At 45.0% G+C, this 17,817-nt stretch overlaps 1 protein-coding gene across 9 annotated transcripts in view; it reads left to right on the top strand.

Annotated features, from left to right (window-relative positions):
* Positions 1–17,817, top strand: part of Fhod3 (formin homology 2 domain containing 3) — a 400,629-nt gene that overhangs the window by 43,203 nt on the left and 339,609 nt on the right. For all 9 annotated transcript variants that reach the window (XM_034518100.2, XM_034518098.2, XM_076912886.1 and 6 more), the window contains exon 3: positions 15,009–15,073. In XM_034518100.2, the coding sequence (XP_034373991.1) occupies positions 15,009–15,073 (65 nt within the window). The remainder of the gene's footprint in view (positions 1–15,008; positions 15,074–17,817) is intronic.

The following is a 17,817-nucleotide window of genomic DNA, read 5'->3' as shown; positions in this document are numbered from 1 at the left end:
AGATGTCAGAATACTGGCTAGAATGGCAGTCTCATTGGATGCCTTCATGGCTCACTCATCAAACAGACCCCATGAGTGTTATGAGTAGATCATTGTAAAATTGAGAAATGTCTCTAGTGATGCAATGCTTAAAGTGCAAGTCCTGCCTGATCTTTTCTTTCCTTTCCTTTTCAAAAACTTGAATAATTTGGAGATGGAAGTGCAAGAAAAAAATGTGCTAACATATAAGTCAGCAATACTAGAATAAAGCGGAGGGAAGAGACCACACCGAGGCTCCTCATTTATGGAGCGTTTTGAATAGTTAGTTGGAGGATTTAGTAGTAATTGGATTTTGTTGGCTTCACTTTTTATCGGAGACAACTGAAGGTCAGACTTCACATCCCAGGTAGTAGAGCCAGGAGCAGATGGTGAGCCAGGCGTATACACAGTAGGACCGATTCCAGAGTCAGCACCTCTTTGCTATCCTACGAGCTCCTGGCAAAGGCATTTCAGGTCCTACACAGCATGCCATCTGCATCTGTAGTGACATGAGGGTGGTTCATGCAATAACACTAGTCTTGGTCTACACCATTTTCTTCTGTTATGGGAAATATTAAAAAATGCAATTCACGCTACTCTGGCAGGCCCCGGTCAGCTGGTCAGCCAGGCACTGGTGGGCATGGCAGGCCTGTTCTCACCTCATAGAGACTCTCTGACTCAGAGCTCCCAAATCTCTCCACACAGCTCGCTAAATTTCCACAGGCGGGTCGCTACCACGCCAACCTTACCTTCAAAATTCCCATGGCCTTTTGGGGTACACTCCTTGCAAACCCATGCTTTGCTGCCGTACCTTTCTCTCTGGAACCCAGTTGAGCTGCCACGTGAAGGAAAACACCGTATAAACTTAGTTCAGAATCAATGGTAACTCAATTGCTGGGCGCAACAACTAGAATCCTAATCTTGTAAATCATATTAAATTTAACTCCTCCAGTGGCGAATCCTAGTGGATTCACCAGCTAAACTGGGGGCCACTTGCAGCTACATCTTATCCTCTCGTTGTCCCCGTCCAAAAGCCTGTATCTCTCTCCTGCCTCTTCTCTTCCTTTCTCCTACCTGGAAGTCCTGCCTACTTGCCCAGTGATTGGTTTCTTTATTCATTAGAAGGGTCACATGAAGTCCTGAATTCATGATGATTCACTCCTCATTCCAGGTAGCTCCTATTGGAGAATCTGAATTAGCCTCAAAATACAAAGAGCACTAGGGCTATGCACATTATCCTTCAATGAGAACAGCCAAGCCACACTGCATCTGGGGACCAGAGAAGAGAAGATACCATTGCTGCCACCATCCATCATGGTGCAACATCTCATAGGTGGCACCAGCATCCAGATGCTACAGGAGTCTGTCTCCATAGATGGTACTACAAGGCTGGGGAGTGTAAGTCATGCTCCCCGGTGTAGGTCCTGGTGCCTGGCTTCTCCTTTGTTCCCATCTGAGTATTCACCTGACCGTGAGCCCATGCTATAGGCAGAGACTTTTGGTAGTTAACCATGAATGTCAAGCTGCCTGGACTGAGGACTGCCTAAGAGACTATTAAGGCACACCTCTTGCTGTGTCTGTGATTGCATTTTCAGAAGAGAATTAGCTACAGGGGGAAGACCCTCATGAGTGCAGACTGGGAGTCTGGATGAAATAAAAAGGGAAGGAAGAGAAATACTGCTAGCACAGGCATTCTGTCTGTCTGCTTCTTGTCCTCCATGATAAGAGCTGCTTTGCTTGGCCATGTTCTTCAGACCCTGTTGGGATGGAACCCCTGCAACCATGAACTAGTATAAATCTTTCCTTCCCTAAGTAGGTTTTCTCAGGTATTTGTCACAGTGATAAAGTCTGACCAACATAAGCCGGGTTCCCATTTCTGCCCCGCCCCCATCACCAGCAAGGGATGCTGGGGAATGAGTAATAATACACCAAGAAAGGGGCTCAAGGCATGGAAACTTCAGTCCGGAGCTCATAGCCCACAGCATGATGGGTAGGAACACATTGACAGATGTGCTCCAAATTCACCCCAGAGGCTTAGTATGTTTTTGAAATGGTCTCTCTTCATAGTGACTGTCTGTCCCTTGTCCTTTGTAACATACCTAAGAATAGAGTATGAAAACAGCCACGTCTTCTTGTCTGTTCTGGGTCTGTGGAGCAGAAGGCCCATGAGAATAGTGACCCGGAACAGCTTGACGGGAGAATTGCTATCACTGAGCCTTGCTGACTAACAAGTACCTTCAGGCAGAGACTGTCCCCCATGCAGGTGGCAGGTATCTGTGTCCATCTGTCAGGTCATTTGCACTTAGAGTCTCTCCTGGTTTCTCTCTTAGGTGTGTGACATTTGACAAAGTTTATGTGACTGAAATTCATGTTTTCCATGGTCAAGGGTTAAAATGTAATGTTTCCTAGCTAAGATCTGCCACTTTTAGGTATAAATACAGCTCAAGAAGTATTTTTGCATAAATAATAGAAAGATTGTCTAAAAATTAAGGTTGTGAAACTGACAATTTTCTATGGTGTCTTTTTGGAGTGGGCTCCCTTGCTGGAGGAGTTGTTTCTTTGTTCCCGTCCATTGCTTTGCTCCTTCATGCCAAGACTAAAAATTAACTCACTTGTTTGGAATTACTACTTGGGCCCTAGCTAACCAGAGAATAGGAGAGAGACCTTCAACAGAGGAAGGACAAAGCAATTATTATACAAACAAAACCAAGCAGGGTCTGTTGCCTCCCAAGGCTAGGGAAATCAGTAAGCGTGGCACAGTGCACTGGAAACAGGCCTGGAGTCTCTGGATTGTTCCTGACACTGCTATTGTGTGACCTTGGATAAGCATTCTTCTGATAGACAGTCACAAACTGAAGATATTTATAAAATTTATTTATGCTCTAAAGATACTGTTACCTATATTACTTTCTTTCCTGTATAACAGGTGCTCTGCTAGGCTTTCTGTAACCCCAGGAAGGCAATACAGTGGTTGTGCTGGTTGGTTTTTGTCAATTTGACACAAATTATAGTCATCTGGGAAGAAGGAACCTCGGTGAGCAATTGGGTTCATCAGGGTGGCCTGTGAGTGTGTCTGTGAGGGCATTTTCTTAATTGTTAATTAATATGGGCGGGTCCAACCCATTGTGGGTGGTGTCATTCCCAGGCAGGTGAGCCTGGACTATATAAAGAGATAGCTGAGCAGTCCAGAAGAAGCAAGCCAATAACCAGCATTCTTCCGTAGAGTCTGCTTCAGCTCCTGCCTTGACTTCCCTGATGTTGGATGGGCTGTTACTTGGAAGTGTAAACTGAAATAAACCCTTTCTTCCCTAAGATAGTGTTTTATATCAGCAACAGAGAAACACACTAAGGCAAGTGGTTAGGAAATTGGTTCTTTTCGTTTACCAGGTGGATCCCAGGTATGGAACTCAGGTTGTGCAGTGAGAGACATCTCAGAGGTTGTATACCATGGTTAGAGACATAGACTTCATGGTTAATGTCATCACTGTGTATCCATGATGTGTAGCTTTATCTCTCCGAACCTCCAATTTCTCATAAAGATTGATAGTACAGTCATGACCTTGGGTGTTATTGGGTTCCAGCACTCCATACTCATGCATTGAATTCATAGTTGTTGGCAATTATAGCCAGAATTTGGAGTCATGGTTCACTGACATGGGCAGATCAGAAGCTATGGGCATGTAGAGCTGCTCAGAGCAATTTCTTGTGCCCCATATGGTCATATATGGCACGTGGAGGTCATGAGCATTCTGATAGCAGTAAAAGGTTTCTAAGCGTAATGAGAATTAATTAAAAATAGAAACATGTTATCAGTGCAAGCTGTTGCTGGCAGTGCTTGCCTGTGCCGCATTGTTTCTGCAGCCTTAGTTCATCTCAGTAACTGTAGAGTTGTTATATGAATACTCCAGAACTGTGTGGACCATCGCTCCCTGCCTGGCTGTGTGTGTCAAAGAAAGCAACCTTCAAGCAAGAGAATGGCTGGGGTGACTTCAGTAAGGACTAAGAGGGGTGACCCCAAGCTCCTGCTCACCAACTCTGGGCTACTCTAGGCAGCATGCCTCAGAATATACTGGGTCTCAGAATGCTGATCTCTAAGTCCTAGCGTCAGAGGTTTACAGGAAGGTCTGCAGTTCTGTTTTTTAAATGAGCTGTCCCAGTGTTTGGGTGTTTGGTTAGGGAACCTCTGGTGTAGGCTCTCAGTTTCAGAGACAAATGCCACCCCCTGGAGTGCTTTGCACACCCCACTTCAACCCACAAAAATCAGAGTCTGGGGGTGGGCCCAGGCAAAGTGATTTTTTAAAGTATCTTCATCTAAATTCAGTGTGCTCTCCCAGTTGAGCACACTGTAGTGTAGACCAGTGGTTCTCAATCTTCCTAATGCTGTGACCCTTTAATACAGTTCTTGTTTTAGGGACCCCCCCAAACATAAAACTATTTTGTTGTTACTTCATAACTGTAATTTTGCTACTGTTATGGATTGTGATGTAAATATCTGTGTTTTCTAATGGTCTTAGGTGATCCCTGTGAAAGGGGTCATGGCCCACAGGTTGAGAACTGCTGGTGTAGACTATGACTGTGTGATTGGTTGTGCTATTGTAACAAATGACCTGTGTGGGGGGAACACTCTCAGAAGCCTCGTTATGAGGGCATGGGGTTAGCGGTGACAGAAGGAGGCAAGGCAGGCAGTGGAGGAACGTGGAGTAGGTGTCAGTCTAGTGTGGCTCTCTGTGGAGATGAGAAAGGAGTGACTCAAACTTGGTAGCTGTGAGTCTGCATGGTGCCAGTGTGCACTGGGATGAACAGAGTTATGCAATTGGCCTGTGACAGTAGGGGGCAGTGCGCAGAGAGGGGACCATGCTGAGAAGGAGGGAACTTGTGGAGTAGGGGTGACAAGAGAGAGCAAGAGGTGCTTACCCATGTTAGCCTGACGTATGGCAAGGGCAGGCGAGGCTGAGAGAGATGAGCCTGGAGCCAGAGGAGAAGCATCAAGCTACAGAGAGGCTGGGAGGTGGGTGGCCTGGAGCCCATACAGAGTAGGGAAAAGGGCCAAGTTCTAGCTGTAGCTGTTACTCAGGTGGTAGCATCTGGGCTCCTTAAGACCTTAATCAAGAACCGAGTACTGCTGCATGTGACATCCCAGATAACGCTGGCTTGAACGTTTTATATTTACCATACAAAAGTGCACATTAAAAAGACTGAAAAGCAAAGCCATAGGTTGGGAGAAAAAAATATGTTAAAACCCAAATTAGATAAAATATGTGTGTTTAAAATATGGGAAGAACTTTCAAACTCAGTAGTAAGAAAACAACCCAGGTTCATAATGGGCAAAGGGAAGGAGGACCCAGACAGAGAAGGCACCGTCAGTGGAGCATCTGTTGCCATGGGATACCATGAACACCTATTAGAACATCTGCATGTGCATGAGATACCACAAACACCTATTAGAACATCTGCATGTGCTGGCCAAGCCCAGTGCAGGCAAGGGTATGGAGCCACGTGACATTTGTGCATTATTAGGGAGTGCCAAATGGAAGACAATCTCAGGGCTTCTCCCAAGTTAAATATGTTCTCTGTTTAGCAATGGTCTCCTAGATGCTCACGTGTGGCCTAAGCTCACATCCACACAAAATCCGCGTGAGAATGTTCATAGCAGCCTTCCCCAGAATCTCCAGTACTCTGTAGCAGCCAGGATGTCTTTATGGGCAAGTAGAATATAGGGGGACCATATGATGAATATTTAGAGATAACTTGTCAGGATAGAAAAGGCAGCGGGACAAATCCATCTTGTCAAGTCTGAAAAAGTCATGTGCTGTGTGACACAAACCATATGCCATTCTGAGAAAGCTAAGACTGTGAAGCCAGGAGAAAGATCAATGTAGTCGGTTGTGGCTGAGGTAATCCCAGCTCTTCGGAGGTTGAGGCAGGAGGATCACTGTGAGTTTGAGACTGACCAGCCTGGGCTATATAATAAAACTCTGTCTCAAAAATTGAAAAATTAGTGAACATCAGGGTTTAGGGGGAAGGTGGGTAGGAAGAAATGAAGGGTTAAACATGAATGGGTGTTTTGGGGTCAGCTGCTCTGTTGTGGGAAGCTTGGATATAGACATAACAGCGTAAGACAAACTGACTTCATGGTTGGCTCAGCTGTTGTAACAAATGTGAGCACACCTGCGTAAGGTATTAGTGATGGAGCTCTCTGTAGGGAGAGTTATCAAGGAACAAGGAACTGGCTGTACATTCAATGCATTTTATTTTTTAATGCGACGATCATCTGTGACGTGGAACCCATCAATGGCCAGGCTGATTTGGCTGGCTGGGTGAGTGTCCCCTTCCTCCTTCACTATGCAACATGTGCTCTTCCCAAAGCTACATGTTAGTTGAAGATGACATCCCCAGCGGAGAACTGTTTGTTCCTAAGCCAAGGATGTGCAAGTATCTTCACTGACCTTCTAGAACTTTCAAAGAAGATTTCTTGGTAAACCTCCAAGAACTCTAGGGAAACTGGCAAGTAGGCAGGGACACAGAGTGAGTCCCCTATGCCCGTAGGATATAGTCTGCTTTTCCCTTTTCACTCTGCCATCCTTAGGGTCTGGCTTCTGTCCTTCATGCTTCATAGCTGACAGTCTGCCTTCTCTGCCTAGGACCACATCAGCACACTCAGACATGTGCTGTGTGGAGGACAGTTTCCTTGTTTGCAAGCCAGGAGATCTCCAAATCTGTCAGTTGAAACAATGCTATTCTTTCTTTTTTTGTACAAGAGTCTGATGCTCAAGCTAGAGAGATGGCTCAGTGGTTAAAAGCACTGCCTGCTCTTTCAGAGGTCCTGAGTTCAATTCCCAGCAAACACATGGTGGCTCACAACCATCTGTAATGGGATCTGATGCCCTCTTCTGGTGTGTCTGAAGACAGCTACAGTGTACTTATATACATAAAATAAATACTTCTTTTTTTTTTTTTTTTTTTTTTTTTTTTTTTTTTTTTTTTTTTTTTTTTTTTAAGAGTCCTGTCCCCTTAAGGAATGAGTGATAAAACAGCGACAGCATCCTTCAGATGAGGATCCCATAGCTGGGTCCAGAGTGGCCGCTCTGGTTCATTATCTCATCAAAATCTGAAACACCAGAGTGAGAGGGACCAGGAGTATGCAAGCTTCCTCTGTGGACATGGGCTATGACTCGGGCTCATGTATACCACACAGCATGGGCTCGATCACCTGACCTCTCTTTATCTCTGTGAATACTGGTGATGGCCCGTGGTTCCTGTTTCAGATGAGTTAGGTGAAGAGAAATCTTGGTGCTGGCTAATTTCTTTCCCCATTTAAAGATCTTTCCATAAACTCCATGAGCAACTTGCACCCCTTGCTTGGGGATGAGAGCTGTGTTGGGGAGGCTGCCCACCTTCACCTTAGGTCAGGATCTTTGTGTAAGGAGAAAGGACTTGTGGGTATCAGGTCTGTAGACAGCAGTGTCTGTCTCAGGACGTGGGATCAGAGTCTAAAGACTAGATGGTAAGGATACTAGGCAAGACAAGAGGGAGAGATTGGGGCCTGGCAAGAAGGGGTTCAGGGTATCCTGGGAACGAGTAAGCCGAAGGGAGGAGTGGCTGGCCAGAGTGGCAGCAGAATTTCCTGAGAAATAGACTTCTGTCCCTTGAGGATACCCGAGGGTAGATGGCAGGGGCCATGAAATGTGAGGGGCCGTTCACCACACTTAGAAACCCAGCTGAAATGGATCATGGTCTGAAATATGACAGCTCAAACTATGAGAGAGAAAACAGGATCTAGTCTCTGTGCACCCCTGTGAGGTAACAGTCTGCAGGGATACTGAAAATCAGGTGATAAAACAAACTAAAAAGCTTCTCCCTTAAAAATATACTTGATAGGCATCGTGGAATGGGAAAATTTATAAATCATGTATCTGATAGCAGATCTCCAGAACATATCCAGAATATGTAAAGAGATCTTGCAACTCAATAACAAAGAAATAATTTCAAAAGAGGGAAGAGGTTTCCATAGGTATGTATCCCATCAAGATACATAAATGACAAATAGACACATGACCGAAAAGCATGTGAAAATCTGCTCAACATTGTAAGTCTATGGAGAAATTCAAGTCAAAACTACAACGAGGTCCCACTGTACACCTACTGGCATGGCTAGAATCACAGTGACAGACAGTGGCATGTGTTGAGGTGGAAGTAGTGAAGCCGGACACCTGATGCACTGCTTTGAAAACCAGCCTGATGGTTCTAAAATGTTAAACATTATCACACAGCCCAGCAATTCTACTTCTGGATATATCTGCTGGAGAGGAAGCATTTGTCTGTGCAAAAGTCTGTACACAGATGCTCCCTGAACTATTATGTATAAAAGCCCCAACGAGGAAGAATCCCAAATGCCCGTTAGTGGAGGGATGCTCAAAGTAAGAAGTGTGTGCACGCCACAGGACAGCGCCAGCATAAGAAGAAAGAAGTGTGATGTCACAGTGTGGGTGGGTGTGCAATGTCAGCCATAGGCTCTTGTGTATGAACACTTGTTCCCCAGTTGGTGGCTCTGTTTTTGGAAGCCATGGAACCTTTGGGAAGTGGGGGGCAGCTAGCCTGGGAACTGGGTTGCTGAGGGGTGGGCTTTTATACCCTAGTCTTAACTTCTAGCCCAATCTTTCTGTTTTCTGGTCTGCAAAGCTCCCTGGTCTCATGCTCCTGCTGCCTCTGCTGCCACCAGCTGCTCCCACCACCATGCCCGTGTCTCATCAGATAAATTTTTCTTACTGTAAATTGCCAGGGATGGTCCTTGTTCTAAGTCTTGTCAGGTATTGGGTAATAGGACACATACAGATACATATCCCATTCTAGATGAGCCTCAAGAACATGTGACTAAGTTAAAAAAAAAAAAAAAAAAAAAAAAAAAAAAAAAAAAAAAAAAACAGCAGACACACAGATGACAATGCACAGCTCCCTCTACAGGAAGTGTCAGAAGTGCAAGTCTATACAGAGAGAGCATTAGGGGGTTGATTGCTGTGATGAAACACTGGGATGCAGAGGCCATGGAAAAGTGTTGCTTACTGCCTTGCTCCTGACAACGGCTTGCCCAAACTGTTTGCTTTAAGAAGCCAGGACCACTAGCCCAGAGATGGGAACACCCACAATGGGCGGGGCTGATCTATCAATCACTGATTAAGAAAATGCTCTACAGTTGGATCTTATGGGGGCATTTTCTCAACTGAGATTCTCTTTCAGATAACTCTAACTTGTGCCAGATGAACATGAAAATATCCAGCACAGAAAGGGTACATTTGTAGTCCTGGAACTGGATATGGGAATGAGGAATGACCATAGATAGGCATGGGGTTTCTCTTGGGGTATTTTGGGGGTAGTGACAAAATTAAAATGTTACATGGTGGAGATGAGTTATCCCCTCTATAATTGGACCCCAGAATTATTAAATTATATACTTTCAAGAGGTATACTTCATTAATGCTTAAAAATAAACTTAAAATAGTGTATAATCATAGAAGGGCCATTGGCACTGGCCGCTGATTCATGGAGAAGGAACAGCTTTTTCAAGAGAGAACAGTGAGGAGGGATGCAGGGTCTGCTAGTGGCTTCCCTAGCAGGGTCTGGGATTTGCAAAGGTGGTGAGTTTCTTCTGCTTAAGCACACAGGCTTGGTGCTTTGGCCACAGGGTTCAAACCATGAAGCACCCTACAAACAAGTCTGGGCACTCCTCACGCCTCGAGGTAAAGTGGGTGATGCGTCCATCCTCCGAGCTCAATATACCCAAGGCCACACCCAGGAGGGACACACATCAGTGCCCATGTTACATCCTTTGAGCTTTAATTGAAGCAGAGAGAGCAATAGTGACACACTGTAATGGTAGGTTCTTGAAAGGTCCGTAATGTGGGAGCTAGAAGAGGAAGAAGAAGGACATGGCATGGGAGGAAGAAGAAAAGGCAGACCAGAGTGAGCCAGAGTGCAGGCAGGCATTAAAGCAGAAGTGGAAAGAAAAGAGGAAGGACCAACCAGGGTCCAGGGATGGCAAGCATGCCACTTCACATCAGCAAGCCCTGGCCATGTGCCAGTCAGTGCCAGGAGTGACCTCTGCACATGACCTGAATTGCCTGTCTTCACACCATCACTAGAAGGTTGACATCATTAGTATCCCACTTTACATAGGAGGGAACTGGGCTCCGGAGGTTAAGGAATTTGTGGGGATCACCCAGCAGGTTTTAGCATCTGCTTTTAGCTTTACACACTCTACTAGCGGAGACCCTGGAGATGAGTGCAGTGGTTGCTGGATCTCTAGCTTGAACTTTGAGCTTCTGAGCAACTCAAAGTTAGGCAGCTTTATGTTCTTTGGTCATCAGACTACTGATTCAAACCTCCCTTCTTCTTCCTGAGTCACTGTGCCCGGTGGGTCTCACAGAACTAGAAGCTTGCACGGGGCTGTTCTCCCTGGAGACCTGTGAAGGGCCTGTTCCTGCTTCTACAGAATGTTTAAATACCTCCTCCTACCCTTGACTGAAATAGTAGTTTAAATTTGCTTATGTGTCTGGAGGACAGTGTGGGGTGTCATTTCTACTGTTGGCCACAAAAATGTGACAAAGCCCGTGGCTCCGTGCCTCTCACAGTTTGACAAAGAAAGTCCCTGCTCTCACCATGACAAGGCCTTCCTGTGTTCTTGTGAAGATGTGCTCTTGAGAGCTGGGAATGTAAACATGGGTTTTTGAGAGCTTCAATGACCCAGATGAGAGTTCTTTCCCCAAGGCCATAAGCATTACAAGGGAAACTTGTGCTTTCTGAGAGGCCAGAGACTTGCTGGAAGCTTAGGGTTCTGACCCTCACGTACCTGGCACTTGGCCATTAATTGGATATTTCTTTTTGACTCCTGTGTCTGTTCTGGATGGTTTTCTGTTGTCACTAGGGGAGGGATGGCCTTGGGTGTGTCATGCGGATGGAAATGCTGTGGGATTCGGAAGCTGGTGATGGTTCCCTGGCATTGGCCGCACTGATAAGAAGGGAAGCCCATTGTCCCTGGGCCTCAGGCTCCACACTCTGCCTTTGCCCCTGGGTCCTGGTGCTGTGCGTTCCCATCTGACTCAGCAGCTGGGAAGTAGCTCACCAGGTGTGGCAGCTGGGCAGTGTTTCAACAGGAAGGTAGTGGAGAGCAAGGACCCCTCACAGGTTTCTGGGGGCTGTGACAACCTTCCATCCATTTCAATGCTGGAATATGGAAACCCTGTAAAGTTACATGAAAATCTGTGCTAGGATGCTCCAGAGGAGCACAACTGTTGGGTCTCATCTCTTTTCAGTCTGTTTCTCATCTGTCATCCATTTGCTGCTGCATGCTAGTGCTATTAGCTGGGCTGACTGTATAGAGTAAGGGACTTCCTTATGATGCTTACATACACTCAGTTGATGCCCTTTGATATGTCCTGTATCCCTCCTTCACTCCCATCCCACATCCCTTTAGTTCATCCTTCATAGCTACACTGTTTTTGTGAACAGTGCAGCTATGAGCCTGGGTGTGCAGGTCTCTCTGACATTCTGACTTGGATTCTTCGGGGCACATTCCCTCTAAGTGCTGCTGCTGTATACATGGACATTCTATTCATGGCATTTTGAGCTTTCCCACCGGCTGTGCTCACATTTCCATCAGTACCCAGTGAGGCTTCCCTTACTTGCATCCTCACCAGAAGAGAGGGTCATTTTTACTACACCGGCTTGAGTAGCCTTGGGAGTGGTGAGTCTCAGATTGATAGTGGGCAGTGGGCTGGCCATTTAGGTATGGATGCATGTTGGAGACATGAGTGTAAAGGCTGCAGGCCAGGCCTGCTGCTTGCGGCTGCCTGTGGGACTTCTGTGTTGCTCCCTTAATGCAGCACACAGTGGTCCATATCCTAGAGCTTGTTCAATACTAGAAACTTTATTTCCTCAGCAATAAGGAAATAAAAGAGAGAATACCTGTTTGTGAGGCAGCTAGAGGGAGAGAACAGTGTGCAGGACCTGGGTCACATTGGTTAGGCTGAGTCTATGCTCAGTTACTCCCTGTGAGACATAAGTGATGTACCTTAACTTTTCCCAGCCTCTCTTACCTAGCACAGGGCTAGAGCACTGTCAGTCTTGGGAATTTTGTGAAGGCAAAACTTGTGTAAAGTGCTCAGAGCTTCGTCTGGAACATTCTATGTGTTTATGTGTCCCCCACACATTAAGAACTAATTTTTCTTATAGCATTTAAAAATTACATTTATTTTGTGTGTGTGTGTGTGTTTGTATACACACACACACACACACACACACACACACACACACACACACACACACATATGCACATGCACGCACATACCACAGCATGGATGTGGAGGTCAAGGACAACTTGTGAGAGTTGGTTCCCTCCTTCTACCATATGGGGTGGACCTGGGTATCAAACTCAGGCCTTCAGACTTGGCATCACATACCTCTATCTGCTGTGCCATCTTGCTGGCCTGTAACTGTTGTCTTCTTAACCTAAGCTGACATACTATCCCATTTTTTTTTGGGAAAAGATACCATGGACTCAGTTTCTTCTGAAAGCTGTAATCATAACATTAAAGAAAAGAATGTCTGGACAAATGGATCAGCAGTTAAGAGAACTCACTGCTCTTGCAGAAGACCAGGGTTTGGTTCTTAGCTCTCACATGGCAGCCTACAACTACCTGTAACTCCATTTCCAGAGGATCTGACGCCTTCTTCTGGCCTTGAGAGAGTTTTAAACTTATGTGCTTTACTTAAACTCATGTAGGTTATATACATGAAAAATAAAAAAATTAAAAGAGCATATTTATTGGAAAACTAAGAAAGGTTTTTTTGTTTGTTTTTGTTTTGTGTAGCCCTGGCTAGCCTAGAACTAAGAGATCAAGTTCTGCACCCCACCCCTCCTAGTGTGTGTAGCTACCATGCCTGGAAGCAGTTTTTTTTTTTTTTTAAGTGCTGGAGATCAAACCCAGAGGCTCTCACATGCAGGCAAATGCTCTACCACTGAGCTAAAGATTCTTTTAAGCAGATCACATGATATTTTTTTTATAAAAAATCAAAAGAATCAACAAAAGACTTCTAGAATTAATAATGGCACCAACATAGACATAAATAAATATATTAAAAAAAACCAAGCTTTGGCTCCATATTAGAGTATGAATGTTGGCGGGAGGGGCAGGGTGGTCAAGCGGGCTCACAGTAGATGTTCCTGTGATTGTGTGCATCTTTGAACTTGAGGATCACACACACGTGGTGCAGTATTGGACTGCCTAAACTGGTTCTTAGGATGTGCTAGTTAGGGTTTCTCTTGCTGTAAAGAGGCACCATCACCATGGAAAACATGGTCATGAAAAGAAAAGAAAGCATTTAATTTGGGGTAGCTTACAGTTCATTATTGTCCATTATCGCCATGTCAGGAGGCATGGTGGTGTGCAGGCAGACGTGGTGCTAGAGAAGGAGCCAAGAGTTCTCCATCTGAATCCTGCTGAACCTTCTCTCTAGCTCCTATCTTACCATTCAGTGTGCCCGTTGTGGTGTTAGGTTTCAATGCCGAGGTTATAAGGTTAACCTATAAGGTTAGGATGTGCTAGTTAGGGTTTCTCTTGCTGTAAAGAGGCACCATGACCATGGAAAATATGGTCATGAAAAGAAAACATTTAAGGTTGCCTCTCCTGGGCCCCTGTCTTTCCTCCCAAGACCTAGGCTGCTTCCTTCTTTGCCCCATGTAATGTGAGATTTTACTTTAGGGCCTTGTGTACATGTTCAGAAAAAGAACAAGATAGGAAAACAAAATTGTTGCAGATGATGAAGTTACCTTTTAGACAGGTCTCTTGATTCTGAGTGTTTGGTGGAAACACTTGTACATCTGTGTTTATCGATGCATAATTCATGGTGTGTAAGGAATGGGACCAGCCTAGGTATCCGTAAACAGATAACTAGATAGGGAAATTCTATTTTATTATGAAGATGATATTACAGCATTCACAGGCAACTGCAGGCTGGAGACCACCGCATAATTTCTGAGGACTATGCAATTGGTTTTCCTTTTCCCTTTCTAGTAATAAATTTAAAGTCATGCAGGCCCTTCTTATCTGGGGTCAAAATTTAAAAAACCATAATTGATGTAGTCACTGCTTAGGTTCTGTGTCTCCATCCCAGACATCCCTAAGACTGAGATGCTGGAAGGCACTGCCAGATTCTGCTACAACTGCGGGCCTGGCAGACATGATGGGCATGGGTAAGGGATTTAGCTGCAGAAAGGCCTGCCATGTTCCCTGTTGCCAGGGTTGTTTGCTCTCTCCATTTGCGTCTAACTGCAGGCTTCCTGGCATCCCCCAGTCTCAAGGCCCTTTTAGCCTCATTGACGCTAATTTTCTGCAAAGTTGATCTTTGCATCCTAGGTCCTACCTAGGACAGGCCTAATAAGAGTAGAGCCGGGGATGCCCAGGTCCTTCCTCCTGGAAACTGAGGCACGGAAGATTTGAGGTAAGTTGGGGAGTGTGCATTGCTACCTGGGTAAATAATAAGTAGCCCCCAAGTATCCTTGGTGGATTTTATATTCCTGTAAGAATTCAAGGGAGAAGCCATGACAGCCTTGAATTGATACCAACAGCCCAGTTCTTCCAGATGGTAGCATGCATCTGCCTTTCCTATATATGTAGAAAAGAATTTAAAATAGCCACAGGAATGAGCAAGCAGATTTCACTTCCCAGGCTCAGATTTAAAGATCTTCCCGAATGGTCCATCAAGATACATAGGTTCCGGGAAAGCTTGGTGGGCTTGGTGATAAAACATACATGCTAATCCAGAAAAGGCAAAGTTTCCATTTTTGTTTTTTTGAAGCCATGTGATGTGTTATTTCAGGTTATATTTTTGTTTAGATTAGGTCCCTGCTTACTGGGCATCTCTTTTAGGTGGGTGTGTAGACTGACAAATCATTGGGTGCCTGCTAACACTTCTGTTTTGTTTCCTGTCTCTCTCAGGCGGGGCAAGAAGAATAGCATTATTCTGAGGACACAGCTGTCTGTGAGGGTCCATGCCTGCATTGGTGAGTGGTGTCTGAAGCAGGCACGCTTGCTGTCTGCCCTCACTGAGCATATGTGATGGGAAATGACAGAGTTAGAAACTGAAAGTGTCGTTATACATTATGTGCTTGGGATAGCCCTCATGGGTTTCTGGAATTTGGGGGGAATCACTTGTAGCAATCAGTTTTGAAGCACTGTTTCTTTCTGGCGTTCTTGGATGGTGACTAGAGCCTGAGACAAGGCAGCTTGAGGTCACTGATGGAGGTCTTTCTACTCATGAGGCTCTTCCTGGATTGTCTCCAGTGAGGGTCTCTACTCAGCAGAAACTATTCTTCATATGACTCTTTGAAGCTTGCTTTTGGGGGAAGTGGAGCCCGAGACCCCAGCTGTGGTCAGGTGATTGGAAGGGAATCATGGGTCAGTGGAGAGTGGAGATGCATTGTGCAGACTGAAATGGCATGTCAGTTTCCTTTCATGCTGCCATAATGAAATAACCTGACAAGCAATTTTGGGGTGTAAAGGTTATTTTGGCTTATGGTTTGAGGAACTACAGATCTTATTGGAATGGAAGACATATCAGCATTAGTGTGAGGCAGCTGTTACACTGCACCTGCAGTCAGGAAGCAGAGGGCGATGTGCTGGCGCTCAGCTGGCTTTCTCCTTTTTATTGAGTCCTGGACCCCAGGCTGTGGGATTATGTCACCCACACTCAGGGTAGGTCTTCCCTCTTGGTTATGTCTCTCTGGAAACAGCTTCACAAACACATACACCCAGATTTACATTTCACAGGAGATTCCAAGGCAAGTCAATATGACAGTGAAGGTTGGCTATGACAGGCTAAGTAGACAAAGGCACTTGTGGTTTTCAAATGGCTTTTTTTTTTGTGGTCACTGGGGGGGGGGGGGCACTGGGCCATTTCCTGCAGTCATAGGTTTATTGGGAAGAAATAGGTTATACATGCTAAGTGGATAGCCTCATGTGAATGGTAGGTTCTTTCTAGTCCTGAGCCAAGGGGAACAAGAAGTTAAAAATCATAAAAAAGAAAAAAACACAAAGTTCACTCTGTGCACGAATATGTACTTAATTTTTTAAAAATTTATTGCTTGCTGTAGTCTTCAGGCCTTCCTCCAGTATGGGGAAGATTAGTTAGTCATGGTATTGATGCTGGTTTGTCCCAGGATCAAAGGGTTCATAGATGGAATGGAAGGAAAGCTTTCTGGTCCCTTCACATCCCTGATGGATGCAGGTGGGCAGCTGGCTACTGAGCAGGGATTCATATCATTTTACTTTGGTTCAAAATGCTGGTATCATCTTCTGTATTGCTTTAAAGCAGAAATGGTTGTGTAGATGACTCAAAACCCTCAGGGACTTAAGGATGTTATAGGGTGGGCGGTAATATCTTTGGAAACCTGCAAAGGTCTCTGGAACCCATAGGTAACATTGATTGTCTAATCTGCAGCTGTAGTCACTGAGTGTGTGCATACATGGATACTATGTTACATCAAGTCATTTGTTCCACATGTATGAAGTGTGTCCACCTAAAATCCTGTGAGAAATCACTTTATTAAACTTCTCCCAGCTCCCATCTCAAACCAAGAACAAGCTCAAGCACACAGCAAGTGCTAAATACCACTGCAGTCCAATGCTGGAATGTAGCTGACCTCCACAGGAGGCTTGGGACAAAAGTGTGAACTGACTTTTCCTGGGGACAGGAAGGTAATGGAAAGTCGACTTTCATTACAGTGATCTGGCTTTGTGTCTGAAAGTACTCAGTCCTTTTAGAAAATGTGTGGGCAAGGATACAGCTCAATTGGTAATGTGGCACCCAAAAAAGACCCTGGGATCGATGTCCACCATCATAAAACCGAGAAGGGCTATACAGCACTTGGGAGGTGGAGGCAGGGGATCAGAGAGTCATTGTCGTTTTTGGATACTTAGAAAGTCTAAGGCCAGCATGAAATAAGCAAGATCTTGCTTATAAACAATTACATTACATATATTACATAATATATGTAATATGATATTTTAACCACAAAACTTTTCTAAATAGCTTTAATGTTATTAGCTTCTCATTCAGTATCCTACAACTGCTGTAGAGCACACGTGTTGTGTGCTGATCCCCAGTAGCCAGCCTACCCCATGTGGTGTGACTAGTACATCCCGCTCTAAAGCCTGGAGGGGTTAACCAGTTACTGGTGTGTGTGTGTTCTCAACCTTCCTTATGCCAGTTTGCCCTGGTTACTGAAAGCATGTAATTTGATTAAACAGTGCCTAAATATTTGATCAACTGATTGTAGCTATAAAAAAAAGTCATGGTTTTGAAAATACACTCTTTTGGAAAAGAATCAAAATTAATCATTACAAAAACATTTGAGTCAAGTGTGCTCTGACAGCTACGAAAGGTGACGGATGTTGGAAACACTTAGACGGATTCCAGTGCTCACGAATGGCCTCAGCTCTTGCTTGATTCAAGGGAACTAAACTGGGGACCATGCTGTCAGAGTATTTCATGCCAGAAGGCCCATGGGGAATTATAGTTCTGAACCATCTCTCAGATGTTTGTGTCTCTGCATAGGTTAGAACTGGTGTAAGTGAAAGCAGGCTCTCACATGTGCATCTATGGCTGTGAAAGGATTTTCTGCTTTCCTCAGCTACCACAGGCCTCAGAGGGTTTGGATAAACAAATGCCTGAGACAGTAGGTTTCCTTTGCATTGAAACCATCCTGTTGGCCCCATTTTCCTCTTTTGGTGAGATATACAGTAGCTT

Source organism: Arvicanthis niloticus, chromosome 14, assembly GCF_011762505.2.
Source record: "Arvicanthis niloticus isolate mArvNil1 chromosome 14, mArvNil1.pat.X, whole genome shotgun sequence".
Classification (NCBI taxonomy): Eukaryota; Metazoa; Chordata; class Mammalia; order Rodentia; family Muridae; genus Arvicanthis; species Arvicanthis niloticus.
The sequence above is the reverse complement of the archived record's forward strand: the minus strand, read 5'-3'. Positions and strand labels throughout refer to the sequence as shown.